This window comes from Colobus angolensis, unplaced genomic scaffold (assembly GCF_000951035.1).
Source record: "Colobus angolensis palliatus isolate OR3802 unplaced genomic scaffold, Cang.pa_1.0 Scaffold125, whole genome shotgun sequence".
NCBI lineage: Eukaryota > Metazoa > Chordata > Mammalia > Primates > Cercopithecidae > Colobus > Colobus angolensis.
This window is the reverse complement of record NW_012113697.1, coordinates 4,118,012-4,134,521: the sequence shown is the minus strand read 5'-3', so window position 1 is coordinate 4,134,521 and position 16,510 is coordinate 4,118,012. Positions and strand designations below refer to the sequence as shown.

Below are 16,510 nucleotides of genomic sequence, written 5' to 3'. Positions count from 1 at the left end.
AAAATAACATATATACATTGTATATTTTTTATATATATACTCTGATTTGCCCTCTTGAGTCCTGTTTTCTCCTTTTAAATTTTGGGATATTTTCATAGGTCCTATATTGTTGTTTTTAATTTGCTATTTTTTTTTCAACAAAGAAAGGTCTGTCTTGGTATTTGTCCCAAATCAGTGTGGGTGGTGTCTCCATGGGTACCTTCACAGTTTACCTAAATACTCTTAGATTTATCCTCTCATCTCATAAGCTGGAGAGCTGGTTGTTCTAAATTTAGCATTAAAAGTCAGGATACCAGCAACTGGAGGGCCCTTTGTAATTATTCAAGAAGCTCTACCGGGGGAAGGTTCTGTTTATTCTTTTTCCTTCAGTCTGCCATTTTCTTTACCTCAGGACCACAACATAGCTCTGTCCAGCATCCCTCCTAGCACTACTGCCCCAGGCAATCACTGTAGAGGACCTCTACACCTGAGATACCATGCCTGGGAGCAGCCCGGCACAGCCAGACTTTATGCTTGCCATGAGCATGCCTGCCCTGCTTGGAAACCTTCTGATGTGTGTTTGTTGAACTGAAGAGGTTTCAAGAATGGGGTGGCTATGGCTGGGCATGGTGCACCACTCTCACTAGTTTCATTTAGTCTTCCTTTGGCCACTTCTACGGATTCATAATCCCAATACTTTGGGAGGCCAAGGCGGGCAGATCAGGAGTTTGAGACCAGCCTGACTAACATGGTGAAACCTCGTCTCTACTAAAACTACAACAATTAGCTGGGCGTGGTGGCACTCACCTGTAATCTCACCTACTCAGGAGGCTGAGGCAGGAGAATCGCTTGAACTTGGGAGGTGGAGGTTTCAGTGAGCCAAGATTGCGCCACTGTACTCCAGCCTGGGTGACAGAGCAAGACTCCATCTCAAAAAAAAAAAAGAATAGGATGGCTTCTTCCATAGGCCACTGTCACCGCCACTGTTGACTCTCCAGAATCGGTGTGTGTTAGCATTTTTCTACCAGATGGTCCTCTGCTCATTTCCTGTACCATGCTAGTGTTTTCTTAGAAAGAAAGTTTACAACTTCCCCATTGTATTTTTCTCCAATCTAGTCCTATCTATAGTAGACCAAGCATAATTTAGTCAAACCATTGTGGCTTAGTTGGTTTGTAGCTAGTGCACCACTCTCACTAGTTTCATTCAGTCTTTCTTTGGCCACTTCTACGGATTCATTTTATTCCTGTCCTCACATCAGCATTGTTCCCACAAACTTCCTTCTAAATGCTTGGTATCCACCACTCTGTCTTTCACAATGATTGTCACATGGCAGGCCTCTAAACAATTGTAATAAGCGACTTTCCGAACACGTTCTATGATCCTTTGGCCTGGTTTCCCTTCATAGGTTCAACGTCACCTTTCCAAACTCTTTGACAACATGGCCAAGATGCGATTCCAGCTAGATGCCAGTGGGAAACCAACCAAGACAAGCCTTGGCATGTACAGCAAAGAAGAAGAGTATGTGGCTTTCAGTGAGCCCTGTGACTGCAGCGGGCAGGTAACACGATAGCCCTTTTCCCTCCTTCTGCTTTTCTCTCTCAAATGCCTTCATTCAAACATGATCAGCATCAACTCTAGGAGGGCCTTTCTGGCCTTGGTCCAGAGCTGCTATCGGTGCCCTCCAAGAGCCAGCTTCTTTGACTTGAACTGACATTGGAGCAGCAGCTGGTGCCCTACTTTCCTCTTTCAGGGAAGGACACATGTCAACATTCATATCTTTTCCTTAACCAAAGACCTGTGCAGAGGGAAATAAAATGCACATAAACAACTACCCAAGTCAATGAGAAAAGGATTTTAAAATGATTAGCGGCACCAGGAGACATCAACATGGCAACCCCTAGAGCATCCTGCGGGGGAATCTGGGACACTGACACCCTCCCTGGGAGAAAAATGTTCTTTCTTGACACCAACTGCTTTCCTGAGATGTCCCCTCTCTGCACAAATGTGCCTCAGTGTCACTTCCTCCCACAGTCTTCCCCTTGGAGAACCAACTACCGCCCTGCTCCGGAAACTGCTTCCTCCAAATCTCCGTGTCCAATGCAAGGGACACAAGCCATGGGACCATTTTCCCCTTAAGCCTCCTTCCCATCCATTAGCACCACCGCTAAAGTATAAGCTTCTGAAATAATCCAGCAAAGCATTGCCCCTGGGGATTCTCATCTAGTGCCAAATAACACCTGGAGTAAGGATATTTTTACAGAGTTCCACCCTTATCACCTATAGCTAAGAAAGCAATTCTAGTGCCAGAAAATAATCGCTTCTCAGTTATATGAGGGTGGCCCTGGGGTTTCATTCACAATGTGTTCTTTCTGTAGACCCAGAAAGCATTTAGTTGGGGAATATAATCCTGGTTTATACTTCATACTCAGGGGGGACAAGGTCATAAGAAGCCACTGACTTATTTACACCCAGCTCAACCCAGATTTCTATTTCCTTGTATGAGCTCTGGGTGACAGCCTCCACCCCCTTAACCTGCTAGTCTGTCCTGCATATTCCAAATGCACACATCAGCCTGCTATTAATTAAGCCTGGGTCTCGCTTATCGCCATCCCGGATTACGTAAACAGCACATCCCTCTGTACCTTCTGGCAGCCACTTGGGACTGTATACAATGTCTGGACTCCCCTTCCTTCACTCCCTCAGACTGAGTGGAAGAAAATATGTAGGACTAATCAAAACTTTTTTTTTTTTCTGGGGGGGTGTAGAGTCTTGCACTGTGGCCCAGGCTGGAGTACAGTGGCACGATCTCGGCTCTCTGCAAGCTCTGCCTCCCGGGTTCACGCCATTCTCCTGCCTCAGCCTTCCGAATAGGGACTACAGGCACCTGCCACCACGCCCAGCTAATTTTTTGTGTTTTTAGTAGAGACGGGGTTTCACCGTGTTAGCCAGGCTGGTCTCAATCTCCTGACCTCATGATCTGCCCACCTCAACTTCCCAAAGTGCTGGGATTACAGGCGTGAGCCACCACGCCCAGCCTCAAAACTTCTTAGGCACCCAGTTTCTAACCCGAGTTGTTCTTTCAGGTGGAAATATGGCTGAACCATGTCCTCAGTCACATGAAGGCCACTGTGAGGCATGAGATGACAGAAGGTGTAACTGCCTATGAAGAAAAGCCAAGGGAGCAGTGGCTCTTTGACTACCCAGCTCAGGTATTCTCCTAATGGGACCCCCATCCTCCACAGGACTGTCTTCCTCCACAGACTCCTCCAGCCTTCAGCTTCTGGTAGACATCAGGCTGGCTGCATGCTTCACAGCCAAGGGGGCTTGAATCCCAGACCACTGTGAGGGCTCAGCAGGTGGGAGCAGGGGGATTGACAACCATGGCCTAAGTCAACCCTGACCTTGGGAAATCAAGGGTGATCTCTTTTTGCCTTCATTGGCTATAGAAGGGAGAAAATGTCAACAGTTCAACTCTTTGAGCCAGCCTACTTTCTGTGTGCCAAGCTCTGTGCTAAGCACAGGACACACCAGCAGGGAACAAGACAATGAAACCTGTCTTGCTGGAGTTTACAGGCTCATGTGGAACTGAATTACTGACACATATGACTAGTGGTTTGTTTGTTTGTTTGTTTGTTTTAGATGGAGTCTTTCTCTGTCGCACAGGCTGGAGTGCAGTGGCATGATGTCAGCTCACTGCAACCTCCACCTCCCAAGTTCAAGCACTCTCCTGCCTCAGCCTCCCAGGTAGCTGGGACTACAGGCATGCAATACCACGCCCGGCTAATTTTTTTTGTGTTTTTGGTAGAGATAGAGTTTCACCATGCTGGCCAGGCTGGTCTTGAACTCGCATCCTCAAGTAATCCACTGGCCTCGGCCTCCCAAAGTGCTGAGATTGTAGACGTGAGCCTCCGCGCCAGGCGATGACTGGTGTTTTAATAGTGGGGGCTCAAGGTACTCTGGGAGCATACAACTAGTTCATGAGGTCTGGGGACATGCCCTAAGCATATGATCTGAAAGCTGAGATGTGAAGCAGGAGTTAGCAAGCTAAAAATGGGAGCAAAGAGCAACCAAGTAGGAGGAAGAGCCCTGGCTCAGAAGCCAGGGTGAGCATGCTGTGTCTGAGCCAGAGTAAGTGAAGGAGGAGCAAAGGCTGCAGGTGGATTCTGGAAACCAGTTCCTATAGACCATGTGAGAGAGTCTGACTTGATTTTGAGATAGATCTGAATTCTTTAGAGTTTTTTCAGGAGCGTAATAAGAGAGAAGCCAGACCTAACAAGAAATGTTTAAAGTAACTCTGGCTACAGTATGCCGCTCCTCCTTCCCTCAGTTAATGGTGTAGTAGTAATGTTGCTCTGTTTGGGGGTTACAGACGTTTAGTAGTCATCAAAGTCATAGAATAGATAATATTGCCCTTGGAAAGTATGTAGAATGAGAAAAGAGGGCAGAACAAATTCTTGAGCATCATTCAGAGCCAGAGGAGGAGGAAGGAGGAAACAGTAAAGCAGAATGAGAAATGGTCTTTTGGGAACAGAAGGAAAACCGGGAAACAGTAATCATGGAAACCAAGCAAGAAACTGTTGGTAGCAGGTAAGAGGTCAGAAATGTCAAACACTTCTAAGAGATCAAGCAAAATAAAGAGGATGAAGAAAGTTCATGGATAAACTTGGTGAGGCCATTTCAGGGGAGTGGTAGGGAAGGGGCCACACTGCAGGGGCTGAGGAGTGGGAAAAGGTAGAAAGTATTCACAGGGGCCGGGCACGGTGGCTCACGTCTGTAATCCCAGCACTTTGGGAGGCAGGTGGATCACGGGGTCGGGAGATCGAGACCATCCTGGCTAACATGGTGAAACCCCATCTCTACTAAAAAATACAAAAAATTAGCCGAATGTGGTGATGGGCGCCTGTAGTCCCAGCTACTCATGAGGCTGAGGCAGGAGAATGGCGTGAACCTGGGAGGCGGAGCTTGCAGTGAGCCGAGATCGTGCCACTGCACTCCAGCCTGGGCAACAGAGTGAGACTCCGTCTCAAAAAAAAGAAAAGATAAAAAACAAAGTATTCACAGTGAATGTGGATAGGAGGGAGAAACTTGGCTATGAAGAAAGGAGAAAGGAGTCCGCACTGCAGAGAAGAAGAGGTGTTTATTAACAGTAGGGTTGGATCATCCTCTCAATTTGTCCCAGTAAGGCTGCCAATGAGGAGGAGCTTCTTTAACAAAATCTAATGGGACATAAACTCAAAGGGAAAAAATGGAAGAACAGAAATGGTGCTGTTTACTACAACAAGATTCTCCATTGCACAAAGGGAATGGTTCCCATCAGGCTTCCTTGTTTAGCTGTATCAGAATTTTGAGACGAGAATGTGTCGCCTCCCCCATTGCAGTAAATGTCATCTGGCATGGTGTCCCCCAAACCAAATGATACTGCAGATGAGCAATGGATCTAAATTCACCACCGTGGATAATGGAAGTTATGCATGTTCTATACAAAGCTTTCCAGCAAATGGAAGAAATATGTATTTCAATTGCTTTTTCTATTTATTTATTTTTAGTCTTCAAAAATGCAAATCATATCAAGCACATTGAATTTCAGTATCTTTCATCTTGGCATTTAAAAATAGGCACTTTGACGTTTTAAAATATCTTTAAAATGTAGTGAAAGTATGGTAGAAGAGCAAACGTGTGCCATAGATGATCAGCTCACTAAATTCGATTGTCAGACCACAGAGGAGCAGAGCAAAGAGTGTGTGACATTGGGATGCCTGGGCAACATATTGTTGTCTTCCCAAGCTTGGGAAAGTTGCTACTCTGGGAAGTAAAAGACTGTATCATCCATGTCACAATTTCTAGAAGCCACCGGCCTTGATCAGAGTCAATCTTGGGTTATTCTCAACCAAATGACACATTTTTCAAGAGCGGAAAGTGCTTTCCCCACCTGTGCTGTAACAACTTCACACCTTCAAGGGTTTAGAGCATATGGTTCACTTAGTCAGTGCTGGTGGAAAACGGAGGGATAGGGCTCATGTCACCCACACAATTACATGCTGAGCCCTTGCTGTGTAATGAGTGGGTTGGTTGGAAACAGCCATGGTAACAGCTTTACTAGGCAACTCTTGCTGCCATAGGTGGCCCTGACCTGTACTCAGATCTGGTGGACAACAGAAGTGGGCATGGCATTTGCCAGGCTGGAGGAAGGCTATGAGAGTGCCATGAAGGACTATTACAAGAAGCAAGTGGCTCAGCTCAAAACCCTCATCACCATGCTGATTGGCCAGCTCTCCAAGGGAGACCGGCAGAAGATTATGACCATCTGCACCATCGATGTGCATGCCCGGGATGTGGTAGCCAAGATGATTGCTCAGAAGGTGGGTCCCAAACATCCAGGGGTGCCCACTTTTGTGTCCAGCTACACTGAGAACAGCTCGCATACGACCAAAATATGGGGGCCCCAGGGTCTGTACAGCACTGACCAGACAGCTGGGAGAGAATCACAGTGGCTGCTTGTACTTTTTTTTTTTTTTTTTTTTGAGATGGAGTTTCACTCTTGTTGCCCAGGCTGGAGTGCAATGACTCAATCTCAGCTCACCGCAACCTCCGCCTCTTGGGTTCAAGTGATTCTCCTGCCTCAGTCTCCCAAGTAGCTAGGATTACAGGCTTGTGCCACCACACCCAGCTAACTTTGTATTTTTAGTAGAGACAGGGTTTCTCCATGTTGGTCAGGCTGATCTCAAACTCCTGACCTCAGGTGATCCACCTCCCTTGGTCTCCCAAAGGGCTGGGATAGAACCCTGTAATCAGAGCAGCTTGTGCTTTCGATACTGTGGTGGCCATAGCATGCTGCACACTTTAGCAGCAGTCAACAGCCAAGGCATCAGACCTCTATGTGTCCTGTGGCCAAGGGATCACCTACTTCCTATGATTTACCCACCTACTCTACCATTCTCTCTTTAGGTAGACAATGCCCAGGCTTTCCTATGGCTGTCTCAGCTGCGCCATCGTTGGGATGACGAGGTCCAACACTGCTTTGCCAACATCTGTGATGCCCAGTTTCTGTATTCCTATGAGTACCTGGGAAACACACCTCGCCTGGTGATCACACCTTTGACTGACAGGTGAGCACTGGTGTCAACCACTGACAGCCTTACTGCTGTCTGGTTCAGGCCAGCCAGTGGACATCTAGGGTCAAAGTCCCAGTCACTTGCTGTTTGTCCATAGAGCTACAGGGAAAGGGCCTGACTCAACATAGCTGGTTTAAAGTGAAACTGAAAGGATGTAGGGCAGGGCCTTTCTTGGAACAAATCCCAGAGCAAATCAATAAGTCATGACTTTTTGAGGAATTACTAAGCTGTCATACACACCCGAGTTCTAACACCGGCCCTAACATATATCAGCTGTTTGTTTATGAAAAAAGTTGACCTAAGTTTTGGTTTCCTCATCTGTGAAATGGAAGTAGTAACTCACAACTTCCATGATTATTGTAAGGATTAAAGACAGTAATGTTGGGAGGGAGAGTAGGAGGGAGATAAAGAGAGGTAGGTTAACAGATACAAACATACAATTAGATCAAAGTATAAGTTCTGTCATCCAACAGCAGAATAGCATAACCATAGCTAGCAACAGTGTATTGTATATTTGAAAGTAGCTAGAAGAGAAAACTTCAGTTATTCCCAATACATAAAAATGATAAATACTCAAGATGATGGATAACTCAAATACCCTGACTTGATCATTACATGCTATGCATGTAACAAAATATCACATATACCCCATAAATATGTAAAATATGTATCAATTTAAAAAGCATACTGGTAACCCCCTCACCTCCATTTACAAAACACAAAGAGGTATTTCTCTCTATATTCATTGAAGTTAAGAAATATACCTTAGAAGGTTAAACTGCACAAAGATTATAATAACTTTCTAAAACTATTCTCTTGACAATGTCATAGTGCAATTTAATTAAGAACTCTTAAGTGAATAATGTATTTTGCTTTCCAGGCATATTTATAAAAATAAATATGGTTCATTAAAACAAGCACATAAAAAGATAGTAATACTCCTAAGGAGGTTAGTTTATAAGTGCTCAGTAATTGATCCCTATTATTATTTTCTTGTCAATCAGTTGATCAATTAACTGGCACATTTATTCAGTACCTCTTACCCTGGGAATGCAAAGAAATAAGCAACGTAGTTCCAACCATTCCGGAGCTCGCATTTTTTTTTTTTAGAAAGACATCATTTCCATCACTTATATTAATTCACACATGAATGAATTCACGCCAGACACCGAACAAGTCACTGGGAATACTAAGATGACTAAAACATTTTCTGCCCTTAAACCACAGTTCTAATGAGGAAAATAAGACATATGTAGATAAAAATTTAAATATCACCAAGGGGAAAAGTACAAGGCCATAGTATAAAATAAGGTACAAGGCCATATGCAACAAATTTCCAAGCAGGTGACTCAGCAGAAAGCCCTTTGAGCACAGAGGGCTCCACTCACAGTAGGAGGAAAAGAACTGGAAAGGCTTCACGGAAGAGATGGTATTTGACCTGGAGCTTGAAGGATGTATTGGATTCCAGTAGGATTTCAATAGGTTATGAGATTACTGTTGGGGTGTCCATGAAATTGTATAAAAATCTGTTCACGAGTCACTTTTTCTATTAAGAGGATATACAGCATTCATTAATTATTAAAATGCTATGGGTCCCCCAAAGTTAAGGAGCTACTGATAAACATTGCTGGAAAATGGCATATTGTGGGCAAAGTCATGAACCTGGGAAAACTCAAGATATGTTCCTGGAAGAGGGAGTTCAGACTTTGGGGGAGGTAGTCAGCCATAAAGGAGTCAGAATATAGAGCATGAAGAATATATTCTTTATCCAGTAAGCAGTGATAAACTATTGAGAAATTTCATCAGAGTGTGAAATCTGTACTTTATGAACACTCATCTGACAGCACAACACAGGTAAAGGAGAGTGAGGGCAGAACAATAAGTCATGGTGCGTGGGAGAAATGATATTTTAATTCCGCTGAGATTTCTGTAAATTCCGCTGGGAGTTCATACCCTTTCCTTCTAATTCCATTGAACATTAAATCTCCTGTTCTCCAAAAGGCGTTGTATGTCTGAATAACCGGTTCACTGAGATGAATGACTTGTAGGTAATGAAGAGATTGTCAGAAATTGTGAGTTACAGTTAAAATGGCCAGATAGAATCTGCCATTTTTTAACTTCTCTCTTTTCCTCTTCTCAGTGATATCACTTGTATTTTATTCAAATCCTCAGATATATTTCCAAGTATTTGATAAGTATTTCCAATTCAGTTAAATTGCGGTCACTGCGTTCATGGAATGAATGGGACATGGAAAATCCAAAGCAAGTACTTGAAAATCCCAACGTGATTCATAGCTCAGCACCTCATAGCTGAAGCATCGTGGTCAAGATGATTCCTCTGCTCCTCTGTTTTTCATTTCTTTAATTCATTTTTCTCCCCAGTCTGGAAGGGGAGAGGAGAGTCCCATTCAAACTGCTTCCCTCTTACTCTGTAGCTCTCTTTCTTGTGGTGCCCCCTAGAGGGCACATCACTGTCTCCAGTGGGTCCCGACTGTGCATGGACTAAAATGTGAGCTCTGCATGGGACTTGGTAGTTCCCATCAGCCACCCTGATGGCTCACTCCCTACACTCCAACTACGTGGCCTCCTTTCTGTTCCTTGATCACCTGGACTTCATTCCACCTCAGCACCCGCACACACATGCTTCCCTTTGCCTGGAATTCCCAAGGCCGTCTGTTCCACTGGTAGCTTCTCATGCTTTTGTTCTGCTCTCTGTTCTCAGAGGCCTTCCCTGACCACTGTTTCAAAAAGGCAACCTCTCCCACCACACACACACACACACACACACACAAAGATATATATGTGTGTGTGTGTATATATATATATGTAGAGAGAGAGAGAGATGTGTGTGTATCTAAAGAGAGAGAGAGAGAAAGATATATATATGTGTATATAAGGAGATATATATATGTGTGTGTGTGTGTATAAAGAGAGAGAGAGAGAGAGAAAGATATATATATATGTGTGTATATAAAGAGAGAGAGAGAGCGCGCAAGCGCAGGTAACCCTGACAGAGCCTCTGTTGATCTTGACGTTTTCCCCATTCTGAAATGACCTGGCTTGCCTCCTTGTTGCTGGCATTCCCCTTTGGAAAGTAAACCTCTAGCAATGAAGAACCTTTGTCTATCATGTTTGCTGTTATGTCCCCAGCCCCTGGTAGGTGTTGAATTAACAATCGTCAAATGAACGAATGACATTTAAATATTGAGGATCACAAGAACAGACAGAATCAAGCAAGGGAAGTTGACTTAGGGGCAAGGTCTGTCCAGGACTCTGTCTGTGTCTTGGCTCCCAAAGAAGAAGAAACAGCTACTCTGTGTTTTGCTCTTAGCTGGGAATCCATCTTCCTCCCTACCTCAGCTTAAGACAAATGCGAATAGCATCTTTCCAGAGGGAGATGTCTATCTCTCGGTACTAGATGGTAAAGGAAGCAGCAACTGGGGTTGGGGGTCGGGGGGTGGAGTCTTATAGGTGTTACTTGGGCCGATCAGCTGGAGGAGCTCATCCTGTCTGGGTTAAAGGAAAAGTGGTTCCCACCTTTTCATTCAGACTGGACCCCTCTGGTATCTGTCTTCAGGGCCATTCTCAGTCATTAGCAGGAAGGAGGTCCTGTACAGCCGTCTTCCCTACTGCAATGAATTTTTCCTCCTGTCTTGGAATATGAGCTAATAGTTTGGGAGTTTACACCACTTGGTACAGAATAATGAAGGCATTATGTATTTGGGCAATTTGATAAATCTATCCCCCGCTATAGACTATAGGTTCCAAGATAACATTGACCTTCAATTTTTCTGTACTCTCAGGAGCTAGCACTGTGTCTAGCACACAAAGGGCATTCAATAAGTACTCCTTGAGTGAATGCAATGAAATGATTCCTGAGCCTCTAGATATGTGCCAGGCCTTCAGAATATTTCCATCCTTTCCACCGACATATCAGACATTATCATTCCAAGTGATAAAAAGTACAAGATTTTTCTTTTCCCTGGGCTTTCGCTCTTGCCCAGGAATTGAAGATAATTACCACTTTTGGATTTAGAGGTCTCTAGTACACTAGTGCTGTATACCTTATAGAGGGAAAGGGTTAAGTTTCGACAATGCATTGTTTCTGAAATAGGGATTTATGGCCTCTACTGTGAAACGATGCAAATAAGAACTTGAAAGGAAGGTTAGCTAAAATAAGGGTGAATACTATACAGACCTTCACCTTGTTTGTGCATTCGTTGCTTTTCTGACAAAAGTAGTATGTAGCTGAATATGCATATGGCAAATTCCATTTTCTCATTGACTTCCATTATTATCTCAAGAAATGTTTTTTGCACAGAAAAAAATTGGCCTCAACATAGAAAATCACGTTTTAAAAAGCATTCAGCTTTTACTGGTGTGTAGCCTAAGTACATTTAATTCTCTCCTGCCAGAAGAATTAATCAAATGGACAATTGATCCATACAACCTTTGCACATTCATTAAAAGCACACCCGTTTTACAGTACATCCAAATGATTATGCCTGTTTCTTTGGAATTTCTCACTGCCTGGATGGGACTTGAATATATAAATAGGTGCAATGGTTCAGCCCTTGTAACAGGACTTCGGCACCACACTAAGTTGAAGAACTAAATGGAAATGTTTTTTCAGGCTGAACAAAAGCAATTCTCATAAGTCGTTTCTCAACCTTTGGATGATCTCCTCCTGCTTTGCTCCCCTTCCTTCACCTTCACACAAAAATGCCCTTTTCTGCCCTGTGCTGTGTTAAGTACTGTTTTAATCAACTGCTTATCAGTGTTGAGTACCCCTTAATTTCTCAGGAACTCCTGCAAGTAGGTGAAATATAATTGATGCAAAAGTCTTTCAAGGTGATTTTCTGGGCAAGGACACAGCGAGCAAAAGTCATACGCTTTCTCTTTAAGTTTTTCTCTGATGGTTTTACTGGAGAAAATTTGGAAAGCTTAGTATTCTGTACAAAAGAAAATAAAAGTCACCCAGAAATAGCCATTGTTAATATGTAGTTTGTTTCATTCTACATGTAGAATGTTTAAAAATGAAACTGACATCATATGCTATATATTAAACATCATAGATTGTTTTATTTAACATTATACTATGCATATTCTCTAAATATTTTTCTAAAACACTTTAATGGCTGAATTGTAGTCTATTTATAAGTATCCCATAATTTATGTAACATAACCATATTATGGGTTATTTAGGTTACATCTAAGCTTTCACTATTAAAAATAAAGCTGTATGAACTCACTTATATGTAAAATTTTAAGCAAAAATCTCTTATTTCCTTACGATAGGTTCCAAGAAGCAAAATAATTAGATGACACACACTTTCAAATCGTTCATGAAAAAAATGTTATTCCTACTCTCACTAATAGTTTATTAAAGTATTAATTGCACAACACCCTGACCAGCATTAAGTGTTACTGTTACTTTTTTTAATTACTTTTTTTATTCAAAATTGTATCGAGTTTGGATTTGGATGTGATTAATTACTCATAGGTTGAACACTTTTATGTGTTTATTAGCTATTAGATTTTCTTCTCCTGTTAATTATTTATTACTGTCATTGCCCACTTTTCTCTGAGATATTCTTTTATCACTCTTATAGTTAGAAAATCCATATTTGTTTCAAGATCAATTTAATATTCCCCTATATTTCATTCTAGTCTAGCTTATTTTAATTTTTCCTTTCACCTGTTTTAATTATTTAGGAAATCTTTTGATTACTGAGTAAAGTGAGTCAAAACATTTTTGTGAAAACATTTTCAGTTACCAGTGATAGAAGTGGCTGAAAAAAGACGTATCTCATACATCTGGAAAATGAGTCCAGCTTGCTGCAGTGTAACCAGCTCTGGGATCTAAACTAGGAGATATCGAGGTTTAAACTCTCTCATATGTTATGACTTTATGTCTTCTGAATGTTGACTTCTTTCTTGCATAGACTGGAAAGATGGTCTCTATGCCTGTGCCTTTGTAACTTCTGACGCAGGAGTAAGAGAGACCCTCTCTTGCCCAGCATGTATAGCAAACTCCTTGAGGGAGGTCTCCGATTGGTTCTATTTGGGTCTTGTGCCCGTCTCTGAGCCAGTCACTGCAGCCAATGATACTGAGTATTTTGCCCATCCTGAGGCCCAGCCCCAAGGATAGGAAAGGTATGATGGACAGCCTATCAGAATACAAGCTGTGGAGGAGAGATGGCTCTCCAAAGGGCAATATTCTGGGCAAAGAAATCCCACAGGAATGACAGTGGGGAGTATATAATGTTATTTCTTTTGTTTTCAAAGTGACTAGTGGGCTTAATGTTTTCTGGTGAGTAACCAGTTCTTCTTAATGATTTATGATGTTTGCTCTACCATATTTGAAGTTCTAAGCTCATCAATCTACCTCAAAACTATGTATTCTGTTCCATCAGTCTATCAGTCCCTCTCTGTGCCACAGTATTTAAAGATGTTTGCTTTATCCTGAGTTGTAATATTTGTAGGGTAAAGCTCTGCATCATCTACCTTCATTTCCACTTTCTTTTTTTTTTTTTTTTTTTTTAGCACTTCTGTTTCTTCTTTCAAATGACAAATTCCAAAATATAAACCACTGGGGTTTTTGATTGGTGTGCCTTAATACTTTCAACTTCATTTGGAAGAAACAGCCATCTTTATAACATGTGGTATATTTCTGTTTATTCATATGTGCAATCATGTTTTTTGGAAAAGTTTGTCTTTATATTTTGGTTATTTCTTAATGTGATCTCTGGGTCTTTTTAAAGTTGTTGTTGCTATAGAAGATTTTGTTTTATTATTATTATATTTAAAACAACTTTATTTCCCTGTTCCTTTAAAATATATATAATAAAAACAAAATCTCCTATCCACAATGCAATACCACCTTACTCCTGCAAGAATGGCCATAATCAAAAAATCAAAAACCAATAGATGTTGGCTACAGATGGATGCAGTGAACAGGGAACACTGCTGGTGGGAATGTAAACTTGTATGGCCGCTATGCAAAACAGTGTGGAGATTCCTTAAAGAACTAAAATAGAACTACCATGCGATCCAGCAGTCCTACTACTGGGTATCTACCCAGAGGAGTAGAAGTCATTATTCGAAAAAGATACTTGCACATGTATGTTTATAGCAGCACAATTCACAATTGAAAAATCATGGAACCAACCCAAATGCCCATCAATCAATGAGTGGATAAAGAAACTGTAGTATATACATATGATGGAATACTAGTCGGCCATAAAAAGGAATGAATCAACTGCATTTGCAGTGACCTGGATGAGACTGGAGACTATTATTCTAAGTGGAGTAACTCAGGAATGGAAAACCAAACATTGCATGTTCTCACTGATATGTGGGAACTCAGCTATGAGGACACAAAGGCATAAGAATGATACAATGGACTTTGGGGGAAGGGTGGGAGGGGGACGAGGGATAAAAGACAACATCTATGGTGCAGTGTATACTGCTCGGGTGATGGGTGCCCCAGGATCTCACAAATAACTATGAAAGAACTTACTCATGTAACCAAATACCACATGTACCCCAATAACTTATATAAAAATTAAAAAATAAAAAACAACTTTATTAAGGTATATTTTGCATATCAAAAAATTATTCATCTTAAGTGTACAATTCAATGATTTTTAGTGACTTTGTTCAGTGCAACCATTACTGTAAGTCAGCTTTAGAACATGTCAGTCCCCTCACAATAAAATCCCTCTTGATCATTTACAGTTAATTATCGTCCACCAGGAAACCATCCCTAGCGCTAGAAGCCACTTATCTACTTTCTGTCTCTTTAACATTGCTTATTCTGGGCATTTCATATAAACAGAATCTTACAATAGATAGTTGCTTATGCCAGGCTTTTTTCACTCCACATAATTTTTTTTATTATTATACTTTAAGTTTCGGGGTACAGAACTTGCAGGTCTGTTACATAGGTATACACATGCCATGGTGGTTTGCTGCACCCATCAGTCCGTCATCAACATTAGGTATTTCTCCTAATGCTATCCCTCTGCTAGCTCCCCACCCTCCAACAGGCCCCAGTATGTGATGTTCCCCTCCCCGTGTCCGTGTGTTCTCATTGTTCAACTCCACACAGAGCATGTGTCTGTAGTTGGTTATTTTTGAATTCCTGAATAATATTCCATTTTATAGATATACCACAGGCATTTATCCATTCAGCTGATGGATACTTAGATGATTTTCAGTTGAGGCTGTTATAAATAATACTGCTCTGAACGTGGTGTGGGCATGTTTTCATTGCTCTTAGGTGAATACTAGGAGGAAAATTCTTATGGTACTTTTATGTTTAACTTTTTGAGAAACTGATAAGCTGTTTTCTAAAGTGGCTGCACCATTTTACATTTACCCCAACAACATATGAGGATTCCCATTTCTCCACATCCTTGACAATATTTGTTATTGTCCGTTTTGTTTCTTTATAGCCATTCTGGTGACTGTTAAGTAATATGACATTTGGATTTTAATTTGTATGTTTCTAATGATTAATGATGTTGATCAACTTTTCACATGCTTATTAGCCATTCATGCATCTTCTTGGGTGTAATAATTGCCCATATCTTTTGCCTGTTGTTTGGTCTGTCTGTCTTCTTATTGAGTTTGAGAATTCTTTGTATATTCTGGATATATTGCATATGTGTTTGCAGATATTTTATCCCAGTCTGTTGCTCATCTTTTTTTGTTGTTGTTGTTAAAAAGCTTCAAGAAAAAATAATAGGCTATTTTTTAAAAAAAACTTTTATTTTAGGTTTTGGCGTACATGTGAAGGTTTGTTACATCAGTAAACTCATGTCATGGGGGTTTGTGGTACAGATTATTTCAACACCCAGGTATTAAGCCCGGTGCCCAATAGTTATCTTTTCTGCTCCTCTCCCTCCCTCACCCTAGTATCTGTTGTTTCCTTCTTTGTGTTCATAAGTTCTTCTCATTTAGCTCCCACTTACAAGTGTGAACATGTGGTATTTGGTTTTCTGTTCCTGCATTAGTTTGCTAAGGATAATAGACTCCAGCTCCATCCATGTTCCTGCAAAAGACATGATCTCTTTCTTTTTTATGGCTGCATAATATTCTGTGGTGTATATGTACCGTATTTTCTTTATCATATCTGTCGTTAATGGGCATTTAGGTTGATTCCGTGTCTTTGCTATTGTGAGTAGTGCTGCAGTGAACATATGTATGCATGTGTCTTTATGGTAGAATGATTTATGTTCCTCTGGGTATATACCCAGTAATGGGATAGCTGGGTCAAATGGTAGTCCTGCTTTTTTAGCTCTTTGAGGAATCGCCATACTGCTTTCCACAATGATGAGCTAATTTACACTCCTACCAGGAGTGTATAAGTGTTCCCTTTTCTCCTCAACCTCGCCAGCTTAATGGTGTCTTT

At 41.6% G+C, this 16,510-nt stretch overlaps 1 protein-coding gene across 1 annotated transcript in view; it reads left to right on the top strand.

Annotated features, from left to right (window-relative positions):
* The window catches only part of DNAH9 (dynein, axonemal, heavy chain 9), a 392,924-nt gene that overhangs the window by 119,099 nt on the left and 257,315 nt on the right, over window positions 1–16,510 (top strand). Inside the window, exons 24-26 of the mRNA XM_011933244.1 lie at window positions 3,064–3,189; window positions 6,100–6,339; window positions 6,926–7,086. Coding sequence (XP_011788634.1) covers window positions 3,064–3,189; window positions 6,100–6,339; window positions 6,926–7,086 — 527 coding nt within the window. The remainder of the gene's footprint in view (window positions 1–3,063; window positions 3,190–6,099; window positions 6,340–6,925; window positions 7,087–16,510) is intronic.